Source organism: Penicillium expansum (assembly GCF_000769745.1).
Source record: "Penicillium expansum strain MD-8 chromosome Unknown contig187, whole genome shotgun sequence".
In the NCBI taxonomy this organism is placed as follows: Eukaryota; Fungi; Ascomycota; class Eurotiomycetes; order Eurotiales; family Aspergillaceae; genus Penicillium; species Penicillium expansum.
The window spans coordinates 151,415-169,029 of record NW_015971509.1 but is presented as its reverse complement, the minus strand read 5'-3'; the positions used below and the strand labels follow the sequence as shown (position 1 = coordinate 169,029).

General features: G+C 48.6%; 4 protein-coding genes across 4 annotated transcripts; 1 reads left to right on the top strand and 3 right to left on the bottom strand.

Moving 5' to 3' along the window:
* Positions 1-909: 909 nt before the first annotated feature.
* Positions 910-8,471, bottom strand: PEX2_056380 (1-phosphatidylinositol-3-phosphate 5-kinase FAB1; the record flags this gene model as incomplete). Its single annotated transcript, XM_016742912.1, has 2 exons — positions 910-1,015; positions 1,069-8,471. The coding sequence occupies 2 exons, from the start codon at positions 8,469-8,471 to the stop codon at positions 910-912; spliced, it is 7,509 nt and encodes a 2,502-aa protein (XP_016593441.1).
* Positions 8,472-8,906: 435 nt separating this feature from the next.
* PEX2_056370 (uncharacterized protein) lies at positions 8,907-12,963 on the top strand (the record flags this gene model as incomplete). The annotated part of the gene is made up of 2 exons (XM_016742911.1): positions 8,907-9,065; positions 9,142-12,963. The coding sequence occupies 2 exons, from the start codon at positions 8,907-8,909 to the stop codon at positions 12,961-12,963; spliced, it is 3,981 nt and encodes a 1,326-aa protein (XP_016593440.1).
* A 972-nt stretch (positions 12,964-13,935) lies between these two features.
* Positions 13,936-15,030, bottom strand: PEX2_056360 (SUR7/PalI family protein; the record flags this gene model as incomplete). The annotated part of the gene is made up of 2 exons (XM_016742910.1): positions 13,936-14,835; positions 14,893-15,030. The coding sequence occupies 2 exons, from the start codon at positions 15,028-15,030 to the stop codon at positions 13,936-13,938; spliced, it is 1,038 nt and encodes a 345-aa protein (XP_016593439.1).
* Positions 15,031-16,131: 1,101 nt separating this feature from the next.
* PEX2_056350 (glycoside hydrolase family 5 protein) lies at positions 16,132-17,421 on the bottom strand (the record flags this gene model as incomplete). Its single annotated transcript, XM_016742909.1, has 6 exons — positions 16,132-16,661; positions 16,721-16,818; positions 16,875-16,939; positions 16,996-17,148; positions 17,200-17,258; positions 17,313-17,421. 6 exons carry the CDS (start codon positions 17,419-17,421, stop codon positions 16,132-16,134), a joined length of 1,014 nt encoding a protein of 337 aa, XP_016593438.1.
* Positions 17,422-17,615: the final 194 nt, after the last annotated feature.

The window sequence follows — 17,615 nt, the reverse complement described above, 5'->3', positions numbered from 1 at the left end:
TATAGGAATCTAGTTATATCTAGTCAGGTTGTATGTCTACATGTGCATAACAGGTATTGAGCAATACGACCAAATTCCTTGGCAAACTTCGCCGCACGAAATTACATTCGCTGTACTAGGTAATTCTTCCTAATTCAACTTGAGTTTTAGGAAATATCCTAGTTAGCTAGCATATGGAAATCACTGAGTCGGGTCTTTCCATGTTTCCATGTTATGGCTAGCTGTGGACTCTGAGCACATTGATCAGAACCTACAACATGTGATCTAGATTGTACCCACGATCTAGACAGCTTAATCTAATCTTTTTAGACCATCTAGGCCAGATGTCAAGACTAACAACTCAGCCATTCGACATCAAGGGAATATGCTACCCCGCAAGTTTCTGAGCTTACATAAGGGATCGTCCACGGGTGGGGTACTTCCGCTGTCATTCCTTTTAGCTGCATGTACGCTGCATGGACTAAGTGGCTAGTGCGAGAAGGGTTTTATATCCGCATCGAACTAAAAAGTGGACTATGTACCAACAATACTGTAGGTAACAGGAGCCTCGGAGATTAATCGCCAACCAGTTATATTGTGTCTGCAAAAGATGAATATCGCTTGCTAAATGGGGCGATCGTCGCAGCTATTTGTCTACGAACAAATCGTTACAAAGCGGCCTATGGAAAGGGCATATTGGAAATCGACATGATCCCATTGAGTAAACGAAAATGATCTGGGACTGGCTATGAAAATGCTGCTATGAAAATGAGTGTCTTGAACGAGGCAATGCGAAGTCATAATAAGAAATTCGCCACAAATGATAAGTGTCACGCTGCGCCTCTTCATGCAAATTCATCAGGTCGTAAGTCATAAATGTAAGTTGGCCATGTCTGTAGATCAAAATGGTGGGTGTCAACCAAGAAGCTATTAGTAACCAGCGTCTTCCAAAAACCCGTGCCCATCAACAGTCTCAGCTTCAGTGGGCTGGTTCTCATAGCGGTACATCGCATTTGGTTGGAATTGATGCCAGCAGCTAAACTAAGTCAGTATTTAGTCGCACATTCGAGAGAAGATATATCAACTAACCTGGGAGCTTGAAGCACGTATCTGGCCATTGCCTCACGGAAACGGCCCTTGTATTCCCTCGGACTTGTGACCGTTGGTCGATTGCGGCCACCGCCAGCAAATCCTTTGTCTTTGATCCAGGACTCGAGTTTTTTGTCCCATGTGTAGGTGCGGATGCAGTCAATGATACCCACCACCAGTTCATTGCGGCTTTCATCGATGGCGATCATGAGCGAGTAGTCCATGACGTCTTGGCGACCCAAGAAGAGTGTGTCATTCCATACACTTTGACCAAGAAGCTTCTTTGAGTGCTCGCGGGCAAAGAGGGGTGTCTCATAGATGAAATCCACCATGTTCTCGTCCAAGAGAACCTCGTCCCGCTCACCGGTGCTCTCTACTTTGCGGTTTCGCATTGAGCCTTTGAGATCGAAGATGCGCGTAGGGACACGGTCGTAGAATAAGTTCTCCATTAGCAACAAGAACCAATTAAACTCTGTTCCTGTGACCGGGTTCTTGATGATGACTTGGTAAAAGCCAAACATCTTGGCGATTGCGGAAGGGAGTTCATGGAATAGGGCTTCGGACATGATTTGGAAATAGGCTGGGGCAAATTTGAGGAAAGCCTGCGTCTCAATCGGCGAGAGTGACTTGAGAATGAAGCGGTCGTCAAGGGTCTTTAGGAACAACGATTTTGTCTTGCCACCCTTTGAGTCCCACTTTGCGCACCGAGACAACGACTCGACGATTCGATCTGCCACACCACATTTTTTGCGCAGAGCATCAAATTGCTCGGCGTAGAACACTTTGCACAGCATTTTGGCCTGGCCTTCTTGGAATTGATACTTCAGGTGTGTACCCGTAGGTCGCAAGAGAGCATGTTCAACCCGTGCTTCCTTCGCAGCTTCGAGGTCATCTCCCTCTGGTTTATTTTCTTCCACCTCGTCAAAGCGCTGTTGAATGCTTGACAGTTTCTCTTTGTAGTCTGAAGAGTCCAAAGCGAACGCTACCAAAGAGCTTGGTTCGTCCTCGCGAACAATAATATTGCAATCAGCAAAGACATGATCCATGACACTGAGTGGATAGTCAAGAGACGCCCACCCACTTGCAGAACGTTCAGACCAAAAGTTTGTCAGAATTTTCAGAAGCGTATTGCGCTCATGTTTAGGTAGTTCTTTGAAATCAATCGAGTCGTCCTCTGCCGAGTTTTTGGTCTCTTCATGGGAATTTACCGGATGGAGATCTTCAACCATGCTTTGATCCTCATCACTTTGGTGGTCATCTGCCTCGCCGCCAGACAATAATTGGTTGTCAGGACAGAGTGCGCTGTCATCTTCCATAGGCGCCGGGGGAGAAACATTTGGCAGAGAGGGCTCATCATGAGTTATATCATCACGCGTAAGTTCATCGCTCTTGCGACTCAAGTCGTCCATTGAGATTTGTGGAGCCGAGGGCAAAGATTCATCGGAATCAACCGGTGGTTCACGTTCTTCAACAGCCTCTCGTACATTTCGATAGACCTCCACGATGGGCTTCGAGGACGCCAGTGGGAATGCTCGGGACTGAGTGCCCTTGGCAGCGCGTTGGCGTCTTTCACGCTGTCTCTCTTTTTCGAACTCACGACTCAATTGCTCAAAATGCCTAGCGAGATTGGAAACCTGCGATATTCCCTTTTTACCTGGAGCGGACCGTGGGATAAGCGAGTGACCTGAGGCAAATCGGGCACTCTTAAGAGAACTCAAGCCCAAACGATCGCTGAGCTTTCTATCCGATGACTTTGTTGATGATTGGCCTGCAGACTTTTCTGGATCAATTGGGTGGGTGAAAGCCAATTTCAACCCTGGAAGTTGAATGTTGTGAGATGTTCGGGGTAGATTCGCTGGCTGGGACTGAGCACGCACAAGCGGAGGAGATCGTACCTTGCCAGTGCGCCGAAAGGCTGGCTCGGTAGGTCTTGGTATCGCTGAAGGCCGACGTACTGGGGTACTTGGCATGTCAGAAGCGCCGCTGTCTTCAGTTCCATTTTGGGTTCCTTGATCGGGAATCTCAGAAATTTCCGGCAGTGATGATTCTGATGAGCCGTCGCCGGGGATCATCATAGGAATGCTAGTGTTGGGGGGAGATTGATTCGAAATGCCAGCATTGCCGACGGAGCTGCGTTCCGATTGACCAGTAGGAACAGCCAAGTCAAGATGACGGACTTCTTCTTGGGAGACAGCCTCATCCTGGGGTGAGGACCTCGTTCCACTGGCTTCATCAACTGACAGAATTCCTTCCTCAGCTGACGGTGGAGACGAGGGCAACTGGTCTTCTTGGAGTTCCTCGCGGTGCTTTTTGCCAGCATGCTCCTCGACAACGGAGACCAGTACATTCTGTGCCTTTTCCGGCGACAGTGTCATGCGTCGCATCATGCGTGGCCTGTCAGCTTCCTGGTTGTTTTCATCTTCAACGTCTGTGGGAGTTTGAAGGGCATCATCTGTAGAAACCGATGTTGCGTCTTTGTCGAGGAAGATCTTTTTAAGTTGAAGCGTTGCCATATGCTTGATATCCTTTTCGGATGGGAAAAAGTTCATTTCGAAATCGGCAAATGTCATATCCCATTCGACAACCTTTTCTTGGACTGCACGGAGGACCTCATTCAGCGGTATGATCTCCCAGTAACTTGAACTCGTGTATTTGTCTTGTAAGTAACGAACCAAAGAGCTATGGTCTTCATGGCCCTTCTTGATCAAAGTTTCGATTTCCGTCTTGCAGCTCTCCAGTAGCTCGGGAACAACACTCTCGACATTGATGCGTTTCAATCGATCTTGAACAGACGCCATAAATTTGCTGATGCGCTGCTCGGTACGCAAATATACTTCGTTCCTCAGCTTCAGATCGTTGTCCACCTTCCAAGTGACACGAGGCCGTGGAACGATAATCTCGAGAAGACGAATAGGATCATATTGAACTCGCAAAGCGAGATCTCTGTAGCCAAAATAGTGGAAGTAATCCCGCCGCAAATCATGCGAGCAACCTCCAGTGCGAGCAAGCAAGTGTCTTCCCCAGAAAGACAGCTCCAAGTATTTTCCGAATGAATATTTCCATGTGTTCTGCGACATAGGCATGACTTGAGTTTCATTGCCACAAATTTTGCAACAGCTCCACATCAGCACGGAATTGTGGAGCCCACGGAGCTTAGAAGGATAAGGCTGGACCAGGATGCTGATCTGAGCCTCGCCATGGACGTACTGGCGGTGGTGCTCGAACATGCGCTTCTCGCAGCCGTTGACAGTGCATACGGAATTGGCTGTGTGACAAAGGTCCTCGACATACTGCCCAATTGTGAGGTCTGACTCGAAAATTGTGTCATCTCCATGCTCATTATAGAACTCTAGGGCAAAAGTATCTGGGCCTAAGCAGGGGACTGATGTTGTTGTGCACACAAGACTGTAGAGAATGACCAGATTCTGGTGTGCATAAGGGTCAAACATGTTAGGATTCCCCGCCACATAGGCCTCCCATTGTCGCTTTTGGGTTTGATGGTGATAGAGCGCCCGATCGTACTCGGCTTCATGCGCAGCATGAAGTACTTCCTTGACTTTTGCTGGCGCATCTTGCGGTGATTGATGGACCATTTCCGGGGTGACGAGGACAAATTTCTGCGGTTTGACCTTTTCATCTGTGATCTGATCTGAGTTGCGGTCTTGATCACGAAGAGACTTCAGATACGAAAGTCTGCGTTCCATTTCGCGCGCACGCGTCAAGAGATACGGAGGCTCGAATCTCACGAAAGGAGAGGCTGACAAAATCTTTGTGTTATAGTCCTTAATCATATCGTTGTAGTATGTCGGCATTGGGATGTTGTCTGGAACTTTTGCAGCATCAGCATCCACGAGAATTCGGCTATCAGAGTTATCACCAAGTTTCTCGTTTGTTCCCTGTTGAACAGTACATTGGTCGATTAGATGTGCGTCGCCTTCGTGAGTGATAATCTGGGAATTGAATTTCTTGTCTTTGTCGGGCACAATTGTTGATTCTTCTGTCGGCGAGGTTGATATCCGCCCGAATTCGTCCCGCATCAGATTTGTTTCTAGGCGGAGATTGTACACAACGTAGATCATGAACTCGGTGATCCTTTTCACATTCCCGAGGACTTGATCATCTCCTCCGCGCAGGATAATGGTACACCCAAGCTCTTTAGGACAGCCGGAGATGTACATATATGTCTTCTTTCGACCATTATGAACGTAGGTCTTCACGTCGAAACTGCTGCATTCACTATGCAATGTGGTCGTCAAGAGCTTGTCCATAGATGTCATGATTCTAGTCTGTGTACATCTCGAGACTGCCTCGAGAACAGATGGCTTCACATTATATGCAGTGGCAATTCCAGCTTGCTCAAGGAGGCCAAGAGCCAGGCCAGAAACAGTTTTCTCGACCAACAGTAGGTTTGGATGCAGTGCTGAGATCCGACTGACCAAGTTCTCTAGAAACTCGCGCTCCTGTCGAATGACAGGTTCGAGGCTCATGAAATGTTGTTGCTGACGAGCGTACTCGAGAGGAAATGTGATGATCAAGATATTTGGACGTAAAATGTTTCGTGACATGCCTTTCAACGCCAAGTTTTTCGTAAAAACGAGTCCCGATACATAAGAAGTGTCACTGGGTCGGCCGCCCGGAATCTTCTTCAACTTGACGTAGTGTCGAATGTCCATATCATCCCCTTTTTGGACATCTGGATCGACCTCGTCTGCTGCTTTCAAGAGTATTGGCATCAGGGCATTTTCCCAGCTGTCACCATTTGGCACGGCGGATTCTACAAGCAGTTGATGCAGAAGCTTTCGTACGTGTTCTAGACTGGCTTTGTTCAATTCCACCGGTGGCGCATCAGTGCCCCTCATTGATGAACTCCGAGTCATCTTGAACCCGACCTGCTTTGTATTTTCGGGCAAAGATATGGCTGGTACTGAGGTGTCATGAGCGAACATATTATCTTTTGATGTCCTGGGTGAATGGCGCGGTTGATAGCTGCTAGTAACGCTCATGTTCCGACGACGAGAAAAACGAGGTAGATTTACGGCTCTTGAACTGGTGATACTGGCTTCGTCTGCATCTCGATTCATACTGGGAGTACTTCGGTCTCCAAAAGCAGATCTGCCCTTTTTCATGGCAGCGAGAAGCCCACCAAAGGATGCCCTCTCATTTTCACCTCCACTCTTGGACAGAGCGCCTTCAGAGACCGCAGACAAGAGACTAGGTTGCTCATCACCACTGGATGCGTCATCCGAGAGATATTGAGCAATGTCAGGGTCAATGATATTATCTTTATGAAAGGCGGGGAGTCGGGATTCAGCGTCTATGTCATCTGCATGCCGGCGTTGAAAGGGGGCGCGATCTTCGTGATATGGCTTGAAGCCCCGAATATATTGCTGACGAGAGTGGTGACGTTTGTGACTGATGGAGTGCGGTCTTCCACCCAGCGAGGACCGCAAAGAGCGCGAAGAGGTGGGTCGTGCTAGAGGACGATCAGAATCAATTTCAAGGATTGCCGATCGGCGGTTGTGTCCCTCTCCAGCCCGTCTTGTGGCCGGTATGGCCATCGTCGGGGTTCTCAGAACGTGACCGATCGATTGAGATACAACTGAAGATGAATCATCGTCATCTGCAGATGTCCGCCCAGTATTGGTCCAACTGAGTTCAGAAACTCGAGGATTAGCTACTATGGGGCTCTGCTCGCTATCGGAGAATTCAGAGGAATCATCGTCGTGCGCATTGATCATCTTCTCGCAGGGTTTGCAAACCCGGATACTCCCAGGTTGTCCGAACCGTGTTCCCGAAATGAGCAGGGTGCATTTCGAATCAAAGATTTGACCACAGATTCGACAGTGGTGTTTTCTGCGAAATGTCGTGAAAGGTTCTCCGCAATGAAAGCAGTCTTTAGCATTCTCGTCCCGCATCCAGAAATCCCTGCTAAGCAGTTTACTCCTTAGCTGCGACAAAACACCGTCGCCCCCGGCCGGAGGTTGGCGCCTAGCTTGTAGAGATTGGCCAGTAGGCCGGTCGAATTCAGTGTTCAATGGAGGCAATGAAGAAACCGTTGTGGTAGTTTCGGCCGTGGAGGCCCGTGAAATCACGTAGCCAGGCAGTCGCGCTGCTCGGTTTGAGGACGTTGACTCTTCATTGGATCTGCCGGGGGCTGTAACCTTTGAAGACTCATTGGCGTTGGCGCTGTCACGAGGAATATTTGTCTCTATGTTGGTTGGGAGACTTTCAGCAGCGTATGGTGCTTCATTATGAGAGGAAAGTGTTGATAGACTAGTTGACGCAGAAACCGAAGCGTTTGGCTCTTCAGGAGGGAAAGATATTCGTAATTTTGATCTTTCCCCCGAGCGCTGTGATATCTGATCCTGAACTGGCTCAGATTGCTTGTGATATTGCATGTTGGCTGATTGCGAGGAGTTTTCGGGCAGCGTTTGTTGATCTGGAGTAGAGATGGACTTCCGAGACTGGTTGTCTGGAGTATAGCTTGCTGAGAAGAGTGAGTCTTTGGAGTTGAATTCCTCGTGGTGGCTGTCATGCATCTTCACAGACAGAACCGGCGAACTAGAAAGGTTCTGAGACAATGAAGAGGATGTTTGACTCATGGAAAGATCCAAAGGTCCTTCCTTGCTGCCGATACTTGTCGATTCTGCGTTTTGGTTTCCCTGGAAGGGGCCATTAACGGAGCTGCTTCTTGAGCGATCGGGGTTTCCAATTACATTCACATGAAGCTGACTGACAGCAGGATCTGCCACGATAGCACTACCAGTGGCTTTCGTTAACGATGCGATACTGGGCTTGATTCCAGGGGACGGTGACACAGAGGTCTTGGAAGATATGCTGCCACTTTTGGAGGATATTCTTGATCTCTTTCCTACGTTCGATTGCTGTACAAGATCTTGATGAGTTTGAAAGTCTGGCACAACAGGTGAATGGAGCCTTGATCCTTGTGACGAATTGGGCTGTGATGGCGAATAATCAGCGGAGCTTGTAGCCAGATCTGAGACTGGTCTTGCAATCAAACGCTCCGACGATGGACCCTTGATTGTAGCAGTTTCTGTCGCACTTTTGTCTGTGGACTTTCCGCCACCACTGACAATATCCCTCACTCCCCCGACGGAAGTCCTAAAGCGACTATACAGACCGCTTAGTCCACCTTGTAATTCCTCAGAGAATGCTTTCTCGTCCGATGTAGCAGCCGGATCTGGCGGACTAGTGAACTCGTTGAAAAGAGTGAGCGATTCGGACTGATACGCTGCATTATGGTAGTTGTCCAGAGCTGCATTCATCGATTCTCGTTCAGTCTGAGTCGTAGCCATGGAGCTGTGTGATCCGCGTCGCCCAAGAGGAAGCGAGTTGGAAGAGACAGATGGACTGTGCGAGCCCTGGGACAGCTGAGAATCCATGGCCAAGTTAGGCAGAAAGGTCTCAGATCATCTCCACACAGGATACAGGCACCGTTGATAGCCGATCATTCGGGGCAGGACTGCGGGAAGGTCTCGGGTTTGGCGAGTTTGGGGGGAAGAGGATCGAGGGTCCGGTAAAAGCGTCTGTCAGGGTGATCAAAGAAACTTCTTTTGAGAAAAGACTAGGTCCCTTTGCCCTCCGCACTTTGAATGACGTGGTGGTGCTGAGTAAGCTAGGCGCGTCTCCAGGGCTCCCCGGCAGCTCGCAATCGATAAGACGCGGTTGAGTGGTGGGTTTTTAGATACGGTACAACCTTTCTTTTTTTTCCCTACAAACGCCGGGAGCTACAATCCTCCCATGTTCACTGCTTACACTCTTACCAGCTATGACCCATATGCTGTGTGCCAAGTTGATCGCAAGGCTGGATTCGCACGATGAATCCAGTAAGTCCCTGGATCGCGGCTTTGGCCGACCAATGTCTCTCATTCTACCTCGGTCAAAATGATCAAGATGAAGTCCAGGTGGAGGATGTTGATGGATGTCTCAGCTTCACTATACGCAAGCTCACACTCAAGACAGCTGTTGTTGTATCAGTAAGATATCTCAACCGGATGCAAAAACGAAAAAAACCCCCCAATTGTCTCTAACTGCATGTCTCTTGTCTATCAGTGGGAACAAGGAGAGCACAATCACCGCGCCACATTCACAGACTCAAAGAACCAGATCGATGCGATTATTTCACGAGACTCACCGGATGCACAGGGAGCAACCTCACCCTGCCCACCGTCGGTCAAAGGGGGCCCCAGGCACCTGGTTGAACTTTCTGATATCAAGCTCATTTTTACGTACTCAGCAGCTAGCCCAGATGTCTGCCTCCATGTCAATCGCTTGACCATCCACCGGAATGCGGTCCCAAAGGGGGATGTGCCGAAACCAAAACTCAAGAAGGCGGCGGCTCTCAGAAGCCTGATGACTATGGTGTGCGAGAAAATCCAACAGACCCGAGAGCATGCTGGCCCCAATAGCCAAACAAATACGGGCTTGATCGATCCATTTGTTTCTCAGCGTGACCAAGCCATGCCTCATTCTCAAAACAACTCGGTGTCACAATCGCTCTTCTCCCAACACCCGCCTAATATGCGCCACAGCGCACCGAAGAGTTATTCAATGGCCAAAAGTGTTTCCCTAAATGGGTCATCAGATCTCCTGGGATTGCTCACGACTTCTCATCCTATTCAAGCGAAAGACACAGCCACTAGAGAGCCTATCGAGGCCCATGGACTGTCTCTGGGTGACAGTCACAGCAGGCGTTCTCCCCCAACAAATAAAAGAAAGTCGGCGGCACTAAAGGACATTGGTAGACCTCTAACCGGAACACAACCCTCATTCCAGAGACTTTCTACCAACACTACCGATGCGACGCGCGTTAGTAAATCTGCTACCAATCCGCATTACACCAATATTGAACGAGAGGTCGACAACTTTATAGCAGAGTGTAAGGTTCAAGTCACGACATCTCCAAATGAGTCAGATTATCGTGGGCAGGCTCATAGTGTTGCTACGGGGGACAATCAACAATTTTCGAAAAAAAGACATCGTGGCAGTGCAGATGCGCCATCACAAGCAGCGCACGGCGATGATCTGGACTCGCAAAACTGGCCAAGTTCGAATACATTACCCTGCAAAAAGCGACAGCGTATTGATGCTAGAGAGGTGATACCGGCGGACCCAACTGAATTTGAGCAAGTGCAAAACAAGACCGTGCCGTCACTTCCTAGGGTGCAGATTGTAAGCACCAAAGCAGACATTGTGTGCCTATCCGCAACAAATCCATGGGAAGGAATGACCAAGATACCTTTGAGCGAAGTCGATATTCCAAAGGATCAAGCAGAACTTTTGGAAGGACTGAAATGGATCCCTCAGGAGCCCGGTGTATCTGCACCTCTATGTCACGTACCACCTCATCTTTTGACGCAGTGGAACAACATTGCACGAAGAAGGCAACATTTGGCAGAAGAACAAGAAGCAGAGGAACAAGAAGCAGAAGAACAAGAAGTAGAAGAAGAGGAGCAAGTATCTGAACGTGCCCTTACCCCGACCCAGGAAGATCCCTATACCTCTCCCATACCATGGTCTCCGTCCCCAGATAGGACCCCTGCTCGAGATGTTCTTCCACGGGACACCGCTTCTCCCCCAACATACATACGGCCTACCAGAAATCTTTCTACGCCAAATCGTACTCAACATAGCATTGATCGATCTGCAGAAGATGGCAATGTGAGTATGGTGAATGTATCTTGCAATGCTCCTTCTCAGACAGGGCAGGAGGATATTGACCTGTCAAAGGGCGGCATGAACTCAGCAGATCAACAACGTTCTCCGTCTCCTGAGGAAGTAACAAGAAAGCCGAAAAATTCTGTGTCTTCGGACCATGATCCTGGTGATGACCCATTTCCAAGGCACAACGCTTCAAAGTCGCTTGATGTGGTCAATGCTCAGCCCTCAAGTACAATACAGGAACATTTTCACAATGAATCACCTGCGGAGAATGCCCCATCTAAATCTGAACTACGTGGTGAATCAAGTAGCGATGAAAGCGATGAGCCAGAAATGGAAACATATGTTCCTTTCGCTCTGGGTGGGAGCCTTCCAGCAAGCAGTCAGCCTGAGCAGGAACTCACTAGCTCGGGACCGTCGCTTCCAAGATTTGTAGGGGGCACCATCCAAGTGGTAGAGACACCTGCAGTCCATACCACAAGTCTGAATCCTGAGAAGAAGAGCAAACAGAGAGCTGTGTTTCAAGCCCCGAGCTCTCAACAGCCATACTCTCTGGCTCTGAAGACATCCCCCTCGTCCCAAATTCTCAACACCTACCGTTCACAAGATAGCCACGGGCATAGTGACTTATCCCAGAAGGCACCAAATCCATCTTTACCGGTATTGGAAGACGAATCACTGCGAGTGGATGTGCTTGGTACTCAGACTCAAACGAGCAGCGTACATGCACCATCTCAGGCGACTGTCCAGTCATCCTCGGACGTTGTACTTGATTCATCGAGACCTGCTCAACGACAGCGTGGGTCTTCTATCTTCCATTTAGACGCCTCGGACGACCCGTCCTCTTTTCCTTACGCCAGCTATCACTCGCTGCCCATGTCTCAACTTCATGAACCAAGTCAAGATTCTTCGAGAGGACCCTTTTCCCTCGACGGAGCCTCGCAGTTGCCGGGATTGTCCCCTATGGAACTCACTACCTGGGTCGCTACTCATGGTGAATCGCCATCCAAATTTTCACGCCCTCCGCGCTGTGAGAATGCTGATGCTGGCCAAAAGGCATCTCACAGTCCAAATGTCGAGTTGGTCGCACGCCGACAGGGCTTTATTGGCAAGTCTGACAAGTACGCTGAAGCACAGACAATCTATGAAAAATTCTGTAATGATTACTCGCTATATTCTGGTGATTTTGCTCACTTCACTGAGATGTGCTCGAAACTGCAGACAATGCGGCAAAGGGGTCAACTTCAACGCTCGTTCCTGTGGGATGACTTTGTCATCCAACATCTAGAAGAATACCCACGGTATTTCACAGAGAGTGCGTCACAAGAGTCGAAGCCTCTGGTCTACGAAGACTTCTTTTGTTCAACATTCACACGCCCCCGACACAAAAAAAGAAGCCTCACAGCTCACGGAGTTGAGATAGTCGCGTCTCAGTTTGTTCCGGCTCCACATCAAGTGACAATCCAAGGAGAGGTAGCCCAGGATAAAGCGATACAAAACGAAGTGGCCAATTCTTCTTTCACAGCCAGCCTTGTGGAAAAACTCTCAACCCTCCATGCTCAGTCCTTTGGTGATGTTCCTGTTCCGGATATCTCCATGCCCACTGCAACACAGCCATCGCCATCCCCATCTACTAGCACCAGCTCGCATTCGATGGAGCTCAAAGTTGAATCAGATGATTCTTTCAATGAACAAATTGACTCCCAAATTATCACCAGCAGCAATGATCAAAAGCCTGTGTTCTCTAGTCATGATGAAGAGATGATCGATGCAACGCAATACGACGCAGATAACATTCGCATTGCGCCCGATGCAAACGACGTTGAAATGGCCGAAACTGGCATGGACGAAATTGACGAGACACAGGAACGAGATGACACTCACCATGAAACTGCAAGCATTGAACTCGGCGATGACACTGACGATCACCACATCTCTACCTCTCCCGCCGCGCCTGCGGCCCTGGGTTCTCTGAATGTTGCCGAGCCCGAGCGGCCAAGGCAACGAAGACCCTGGTTCCGATCTCTTCGGAACATATTCCCCACAGGTCCTGTGTGGTCCGACGACCCCGACACGCCGTTCAAGCGTTGGGCTCGCCAAGACCAGAACGTTCTTCAGGAACTCAAGCGTCGCGGTGGAGCTAGGGTTTTAACGGATGAAAAGGGTGTCATTCGTTGGCCCACCTACAACCAAGAGAAGAACCCTGATCCCTAGGTATTGTAATTGTTCAGACACCTTCCTTTCAAGAATTGTATTTCTATTTTCTATGGGCCAGTGGCTGGCTCAACGCATCGGCAAGGAGTACGCATAACGGCAGATACCATTTCATTTCATGCTTACTTGAGGAAGGGAGACAAAAAAATATAGGATGGTGCACTATCTTATTTTTCAGATTCAGACTCAGATTCTTGTATATTATTCTTACATTATCTTCTAACCACCTAGCCCCTGGATATTAGCCAGAATGCCCAAGCCCTGAAACCCCTTTTCCATGTTTCACTAGTGACAATCCTTCATATCAATCCCAACAATTCACTAAATCCTAATCATGCGCATGTTTCATAAATACGAAAATCAATAAATTCCCCAATCAGATTTCGTATTCCTAAATTCCCCGTGGGGCCCCGACGCCTCTGACAGCATCGAATATCGGTGCAAAGATAGCGAAGTAGAGATCAGCAACAATCAGCCAGACTCGGGCCTCGCTGCAGATCCTAGCTTACGCCCTTAAGGCCCCCGAGGCTCGCAGGGGCCATTGTCTCATTTCACGACGAGGTCGGGGCCATTTGAACATAAGGATCAAGGTGGGTTATTTAGAGATCTGTAAGGTTTTTAGACGACGGTTTGTTGCCATGCACTGATTGGACAAATTAAGTGGTTCTAGGAAATGGAAGGGACTGAAGAGTCAGATGTTATTTATAAATGGGTTTTGTATTTTGAACCAATTTGCAGGCAGATAGATACTAATGATTCCTCCGTAGAGGATCAGAAAAATATACAGAAATGCAAGTGTTCCCTCCCATGGAGACTATCGTCCCGTTGTGCAAAATGGCATGAAGATCATAAAAATTCAGAAAAAGGACGTGGTCATTAAAAGCATGCAAAAAAGCCACGAGAACGCCTTGGTATCGCCAATCTAAAATCGCTCCAGAATGGGTGCACAATCAAAGAAAATCCCGCATATTTTTAGGCATGACGGTAAGGTTCGTAAGCGCTTGACTGCTGGTTGTTGTGGGTCATGGGGATATCATTGTGGTGGGCGGGGGGAGGAGGGTAGGAGGTGCTGTAGCCGTGCTGGGGACCATGGGGCTCCTGGGTACCGAAGGGAGGGTGGGCGGCACCAATGGGCTCATAAGTGTAGGGAGCCTTCTCTGCAGTGACGCTGCCGCGGGTGTTGCGGCGGTCCTTGTGGCTGTAGGGCGAACGGCCGGAGCAGCAGCAGGTGCTGAGCATCCAGAAGCCGGTGGCAGCCAGAGAGAAAGCGACTGCGAGCCAAGTAGCGACGTAGATGTTCTTGCCCAAGCCTACTTCGACACCATAGACCTTGAGGGCTGTGCCGAGGGAGCCCTTTGCGATGGAGAACATGATGGTTGAGGTGAGCGATGCGCCAAGAGTGAAGAGGAACGAAACAATCGAGACAATGGTGGTGACGCAGCTGCCCCAGCGGCTGAAGATGGCGAAGATACCAAGCAGGACCTGGGCGCAGGTAGCAATAAAGGCGACGAGGTAGGCGATGAACATCCACTTGGAGACGGCCTTGTAAACTTTCATGATCTTCTTCATGCTGCTACCAATCTCCTTCTCAAGCTGGGTCTCGCTCACGCCCAGGACCGATGCTGGGTTGAAGTAGAACTGGGCCTTGGGGTCTGTGCAGGAGGAGACGGTATCGGTGGTGTTGGTGGAGTTTCCCTCGCAGTAACCCCAGAGACCAATGTCGTAGAAATCAGCAATGTTGGCATCATCCTGCAACGTCTTGATAGTCGCCGACACCTCCTCTGCAGTGACATCAGTGATACCGGCATCACTGAGGCGATCTGTGATTTCTGATGTAAGTGCCGATCCGGAACTTATGTTTGAGAGGTCAAGCTATAGATTATTGGCATTAGCGGAGGTAGTCATCATGTAAAATCATTGATCACTTACACGAATGAAGTATAAATTGTTCAAAGTAGAAGAACTGGCTTTTGTGCAACCCAATCCCACCATAATGATGCAGATCAGTGACGCGATGGTCAAGACATAGGGCGTGAAGATACACGCAACGCGACCGGCTTTTCCCATAATGAATAATGTGTTTTGATGGAAAAGATAGGAATATAGATGAAGAGGTGAAAGATGGATGAGAAGTGGAGAGCTGAGACTGGGGGGGGGGGAAGACTTTAATATTAACCCATCCAGTAGAGTAAACAGTACAACCTTGGTAACACACAGCCTCAAACTAAAAAGAAACTCCAGCCTCCCATGGAAGGAGGCGCAGGATCAGCGGACCAATCAGTGGTTGAGCGGTCACGTCGCCAGGGCCACGTTTGCTTCTATTTGAAGCCTGCGCTAGTCCTATTTGGGTCTAGCGGCATGATCCTTCTTCCTGTTTATCCCTACGAAGTACATCCACACAAATCAACACAGTCAGATCAGTCAGAAGAACGAAAATTTGCAGATATAAATTTGTTTATATGCAGGTCATATTCACTTAAGCATTATAAGCTCATTTCATTATCCTAAATATTTTAAATCAACATATATAATGGTATACATGCAAAATTCAATCTATCAAACTCCGTCATATCCATGTTCTGACCGCCCCAAGATCCACATTCCAGTTGCCAAAATAGGTGATCCCCCAATCCGAGCCTCGTCACCCTTTTTACTCTGATCAGCCTTGTGGGTCATTTTCAAATTTTCCCTCTCCGCCTCAAGACTGCGTAAGCCTGGGTATGGAGTAGTACCGTTGTTCAGGATAGATGCCAGGCTCCTCTGTTTTTCTCTTGGCATTATCTTTCGTAATCCGCCCTGGCCTTCCTGCGCCATTCCACTCGCACTCCGCTGTCTCTGCGCAGGGCAACATCCACTAATGGTGATGCCTTGTTCTATATTTATTATTTTCAGATAAACATCTCCGAATCTGGGATAACTCCCCGCTAACGAACCTAACTTTTATTGCGCAGCTTAAATGTTCTGAAATCTTTTCAAGCAAATCCATGCGCTGATCGACCACACCTCTCATATGGCCATCGTTGGAAATACTAGCCTTTTTTTTTCTATATTGTAGGAAAAGCATGCATCTATCACACCATTTATTTTCTAAATATTGCAGTAATCGAAGTTGATAACTCACATGCTACATATAGATTACATGTTTATTTTCGCCTCAATGGAGATGGTTTACTCCAAGTAGGGCTCAAGCGTCGACAACATACCCGTGTACGCGACCCCAGTGGGAGGCTCCATGCTAAAGATATAATCACCCCACCAAGGACCAGCACCCCACCACAATGCCCCGAGCCAGACATCCGAGTTGTCACCCAGATAATCAAGCATGCCAGTAATCGCCGTCTTGCAATTATCATTCACACCACCAGCAAACTCGCCTATAACACCAACCTTTTTGTTATCCTTCAGCCACTGCGTCGCATCCGTCACGCGCTCTTTCCCGATCGTCGTCGACACACATGTCGCACTCGTGCCCGATCCATCCGAGTCGAGGTACTGGTGCATCTCGTAGACGATCTTGTTTTGGGGATCGGTGAGCGCCTTCAAGTTATCGTTCACTGTGGTCCAGGTCCATGCGCCGGTGTAGGAGTTGCCCTCGACGAAGATATATTGACTTGTTGCCCCCGCTTCGCGGATGCCGTCAATGGCTGCCTGGTTGAGCTTTAGGACGAGGTCTTGGTCCATGTCGTGGAACTCATTGTCTGTGCATGACTTTGTTAACAGAAGGCCTGTGATGGACTCAAGGTTTGGAGGTACTGACTTGTGTCGAAAATGACTAGCTCGTTTGAAACGAACTTGCCTGCGACGTTCTTCCAGAATGTTTGGAAGTCGGAGGCAGTTGAAATGATCTGGCCGTTGCTGTGTATACTTGTAAGCTTCGATTCGTTCGCTCGCTAATCTGGTAGAACACTTACTATCTTCCATAGTTATGCGGATCAAGCACCGCGTGGGATCCTGCATCAGTGATGGCTTTAACCGTCTGCCACTACATCAGTATCCTCTTGTTCCCCTTTGGGTAGATATAGCACAACATACCGCGGTCAGGTTGCTTAGATAGGCAGCGTCAAATTCTCCTGTGATGGAGTTCGGTACCAGCCGTTCCATCTTGAATGCCACACGGAAGATGTTCATTCCTTTTTCCTTCAGTGTTTGGATGGCGCTAGCATCGGGGAAGGTATAATCGGTTCCCTATCACGATCTTCAGTTGATATCCTCGGAAGACATATTTGATCCGCTCACGTAGACACCAGGAAGGTTGTTCTCGCCAAATTCAGCTCCGGATTCGCTTGCTCCGAACCCTATACAAGGAATTTAGTCAATGAATGGCCAGAAACATATTTGAATTCATGGACTCAAACATTTGAAGGGCGAAGCTCTCTTTGCATGGTTCTTGGCAGGAGAGGGAGCCGCTGCTACGGATCCAGCCACAGCAGCGAGGAGAGCAATCTGATCGAATCTCATATTGACGAGTCAATCTTTTTGTTGTATGGGATAAATGGCTAAGTTCAGAGAGGAAGAGGAATGATGTGATAGCAATGCAAAATGATACCAAATGCCGGGGCGAACTTGAGCATTTTATAGTTCTCCTGTCAGTGAATTAATGAATATCCTTGAATAATTGGCATGATATCTCAAAGTACCATCACACTGAAATT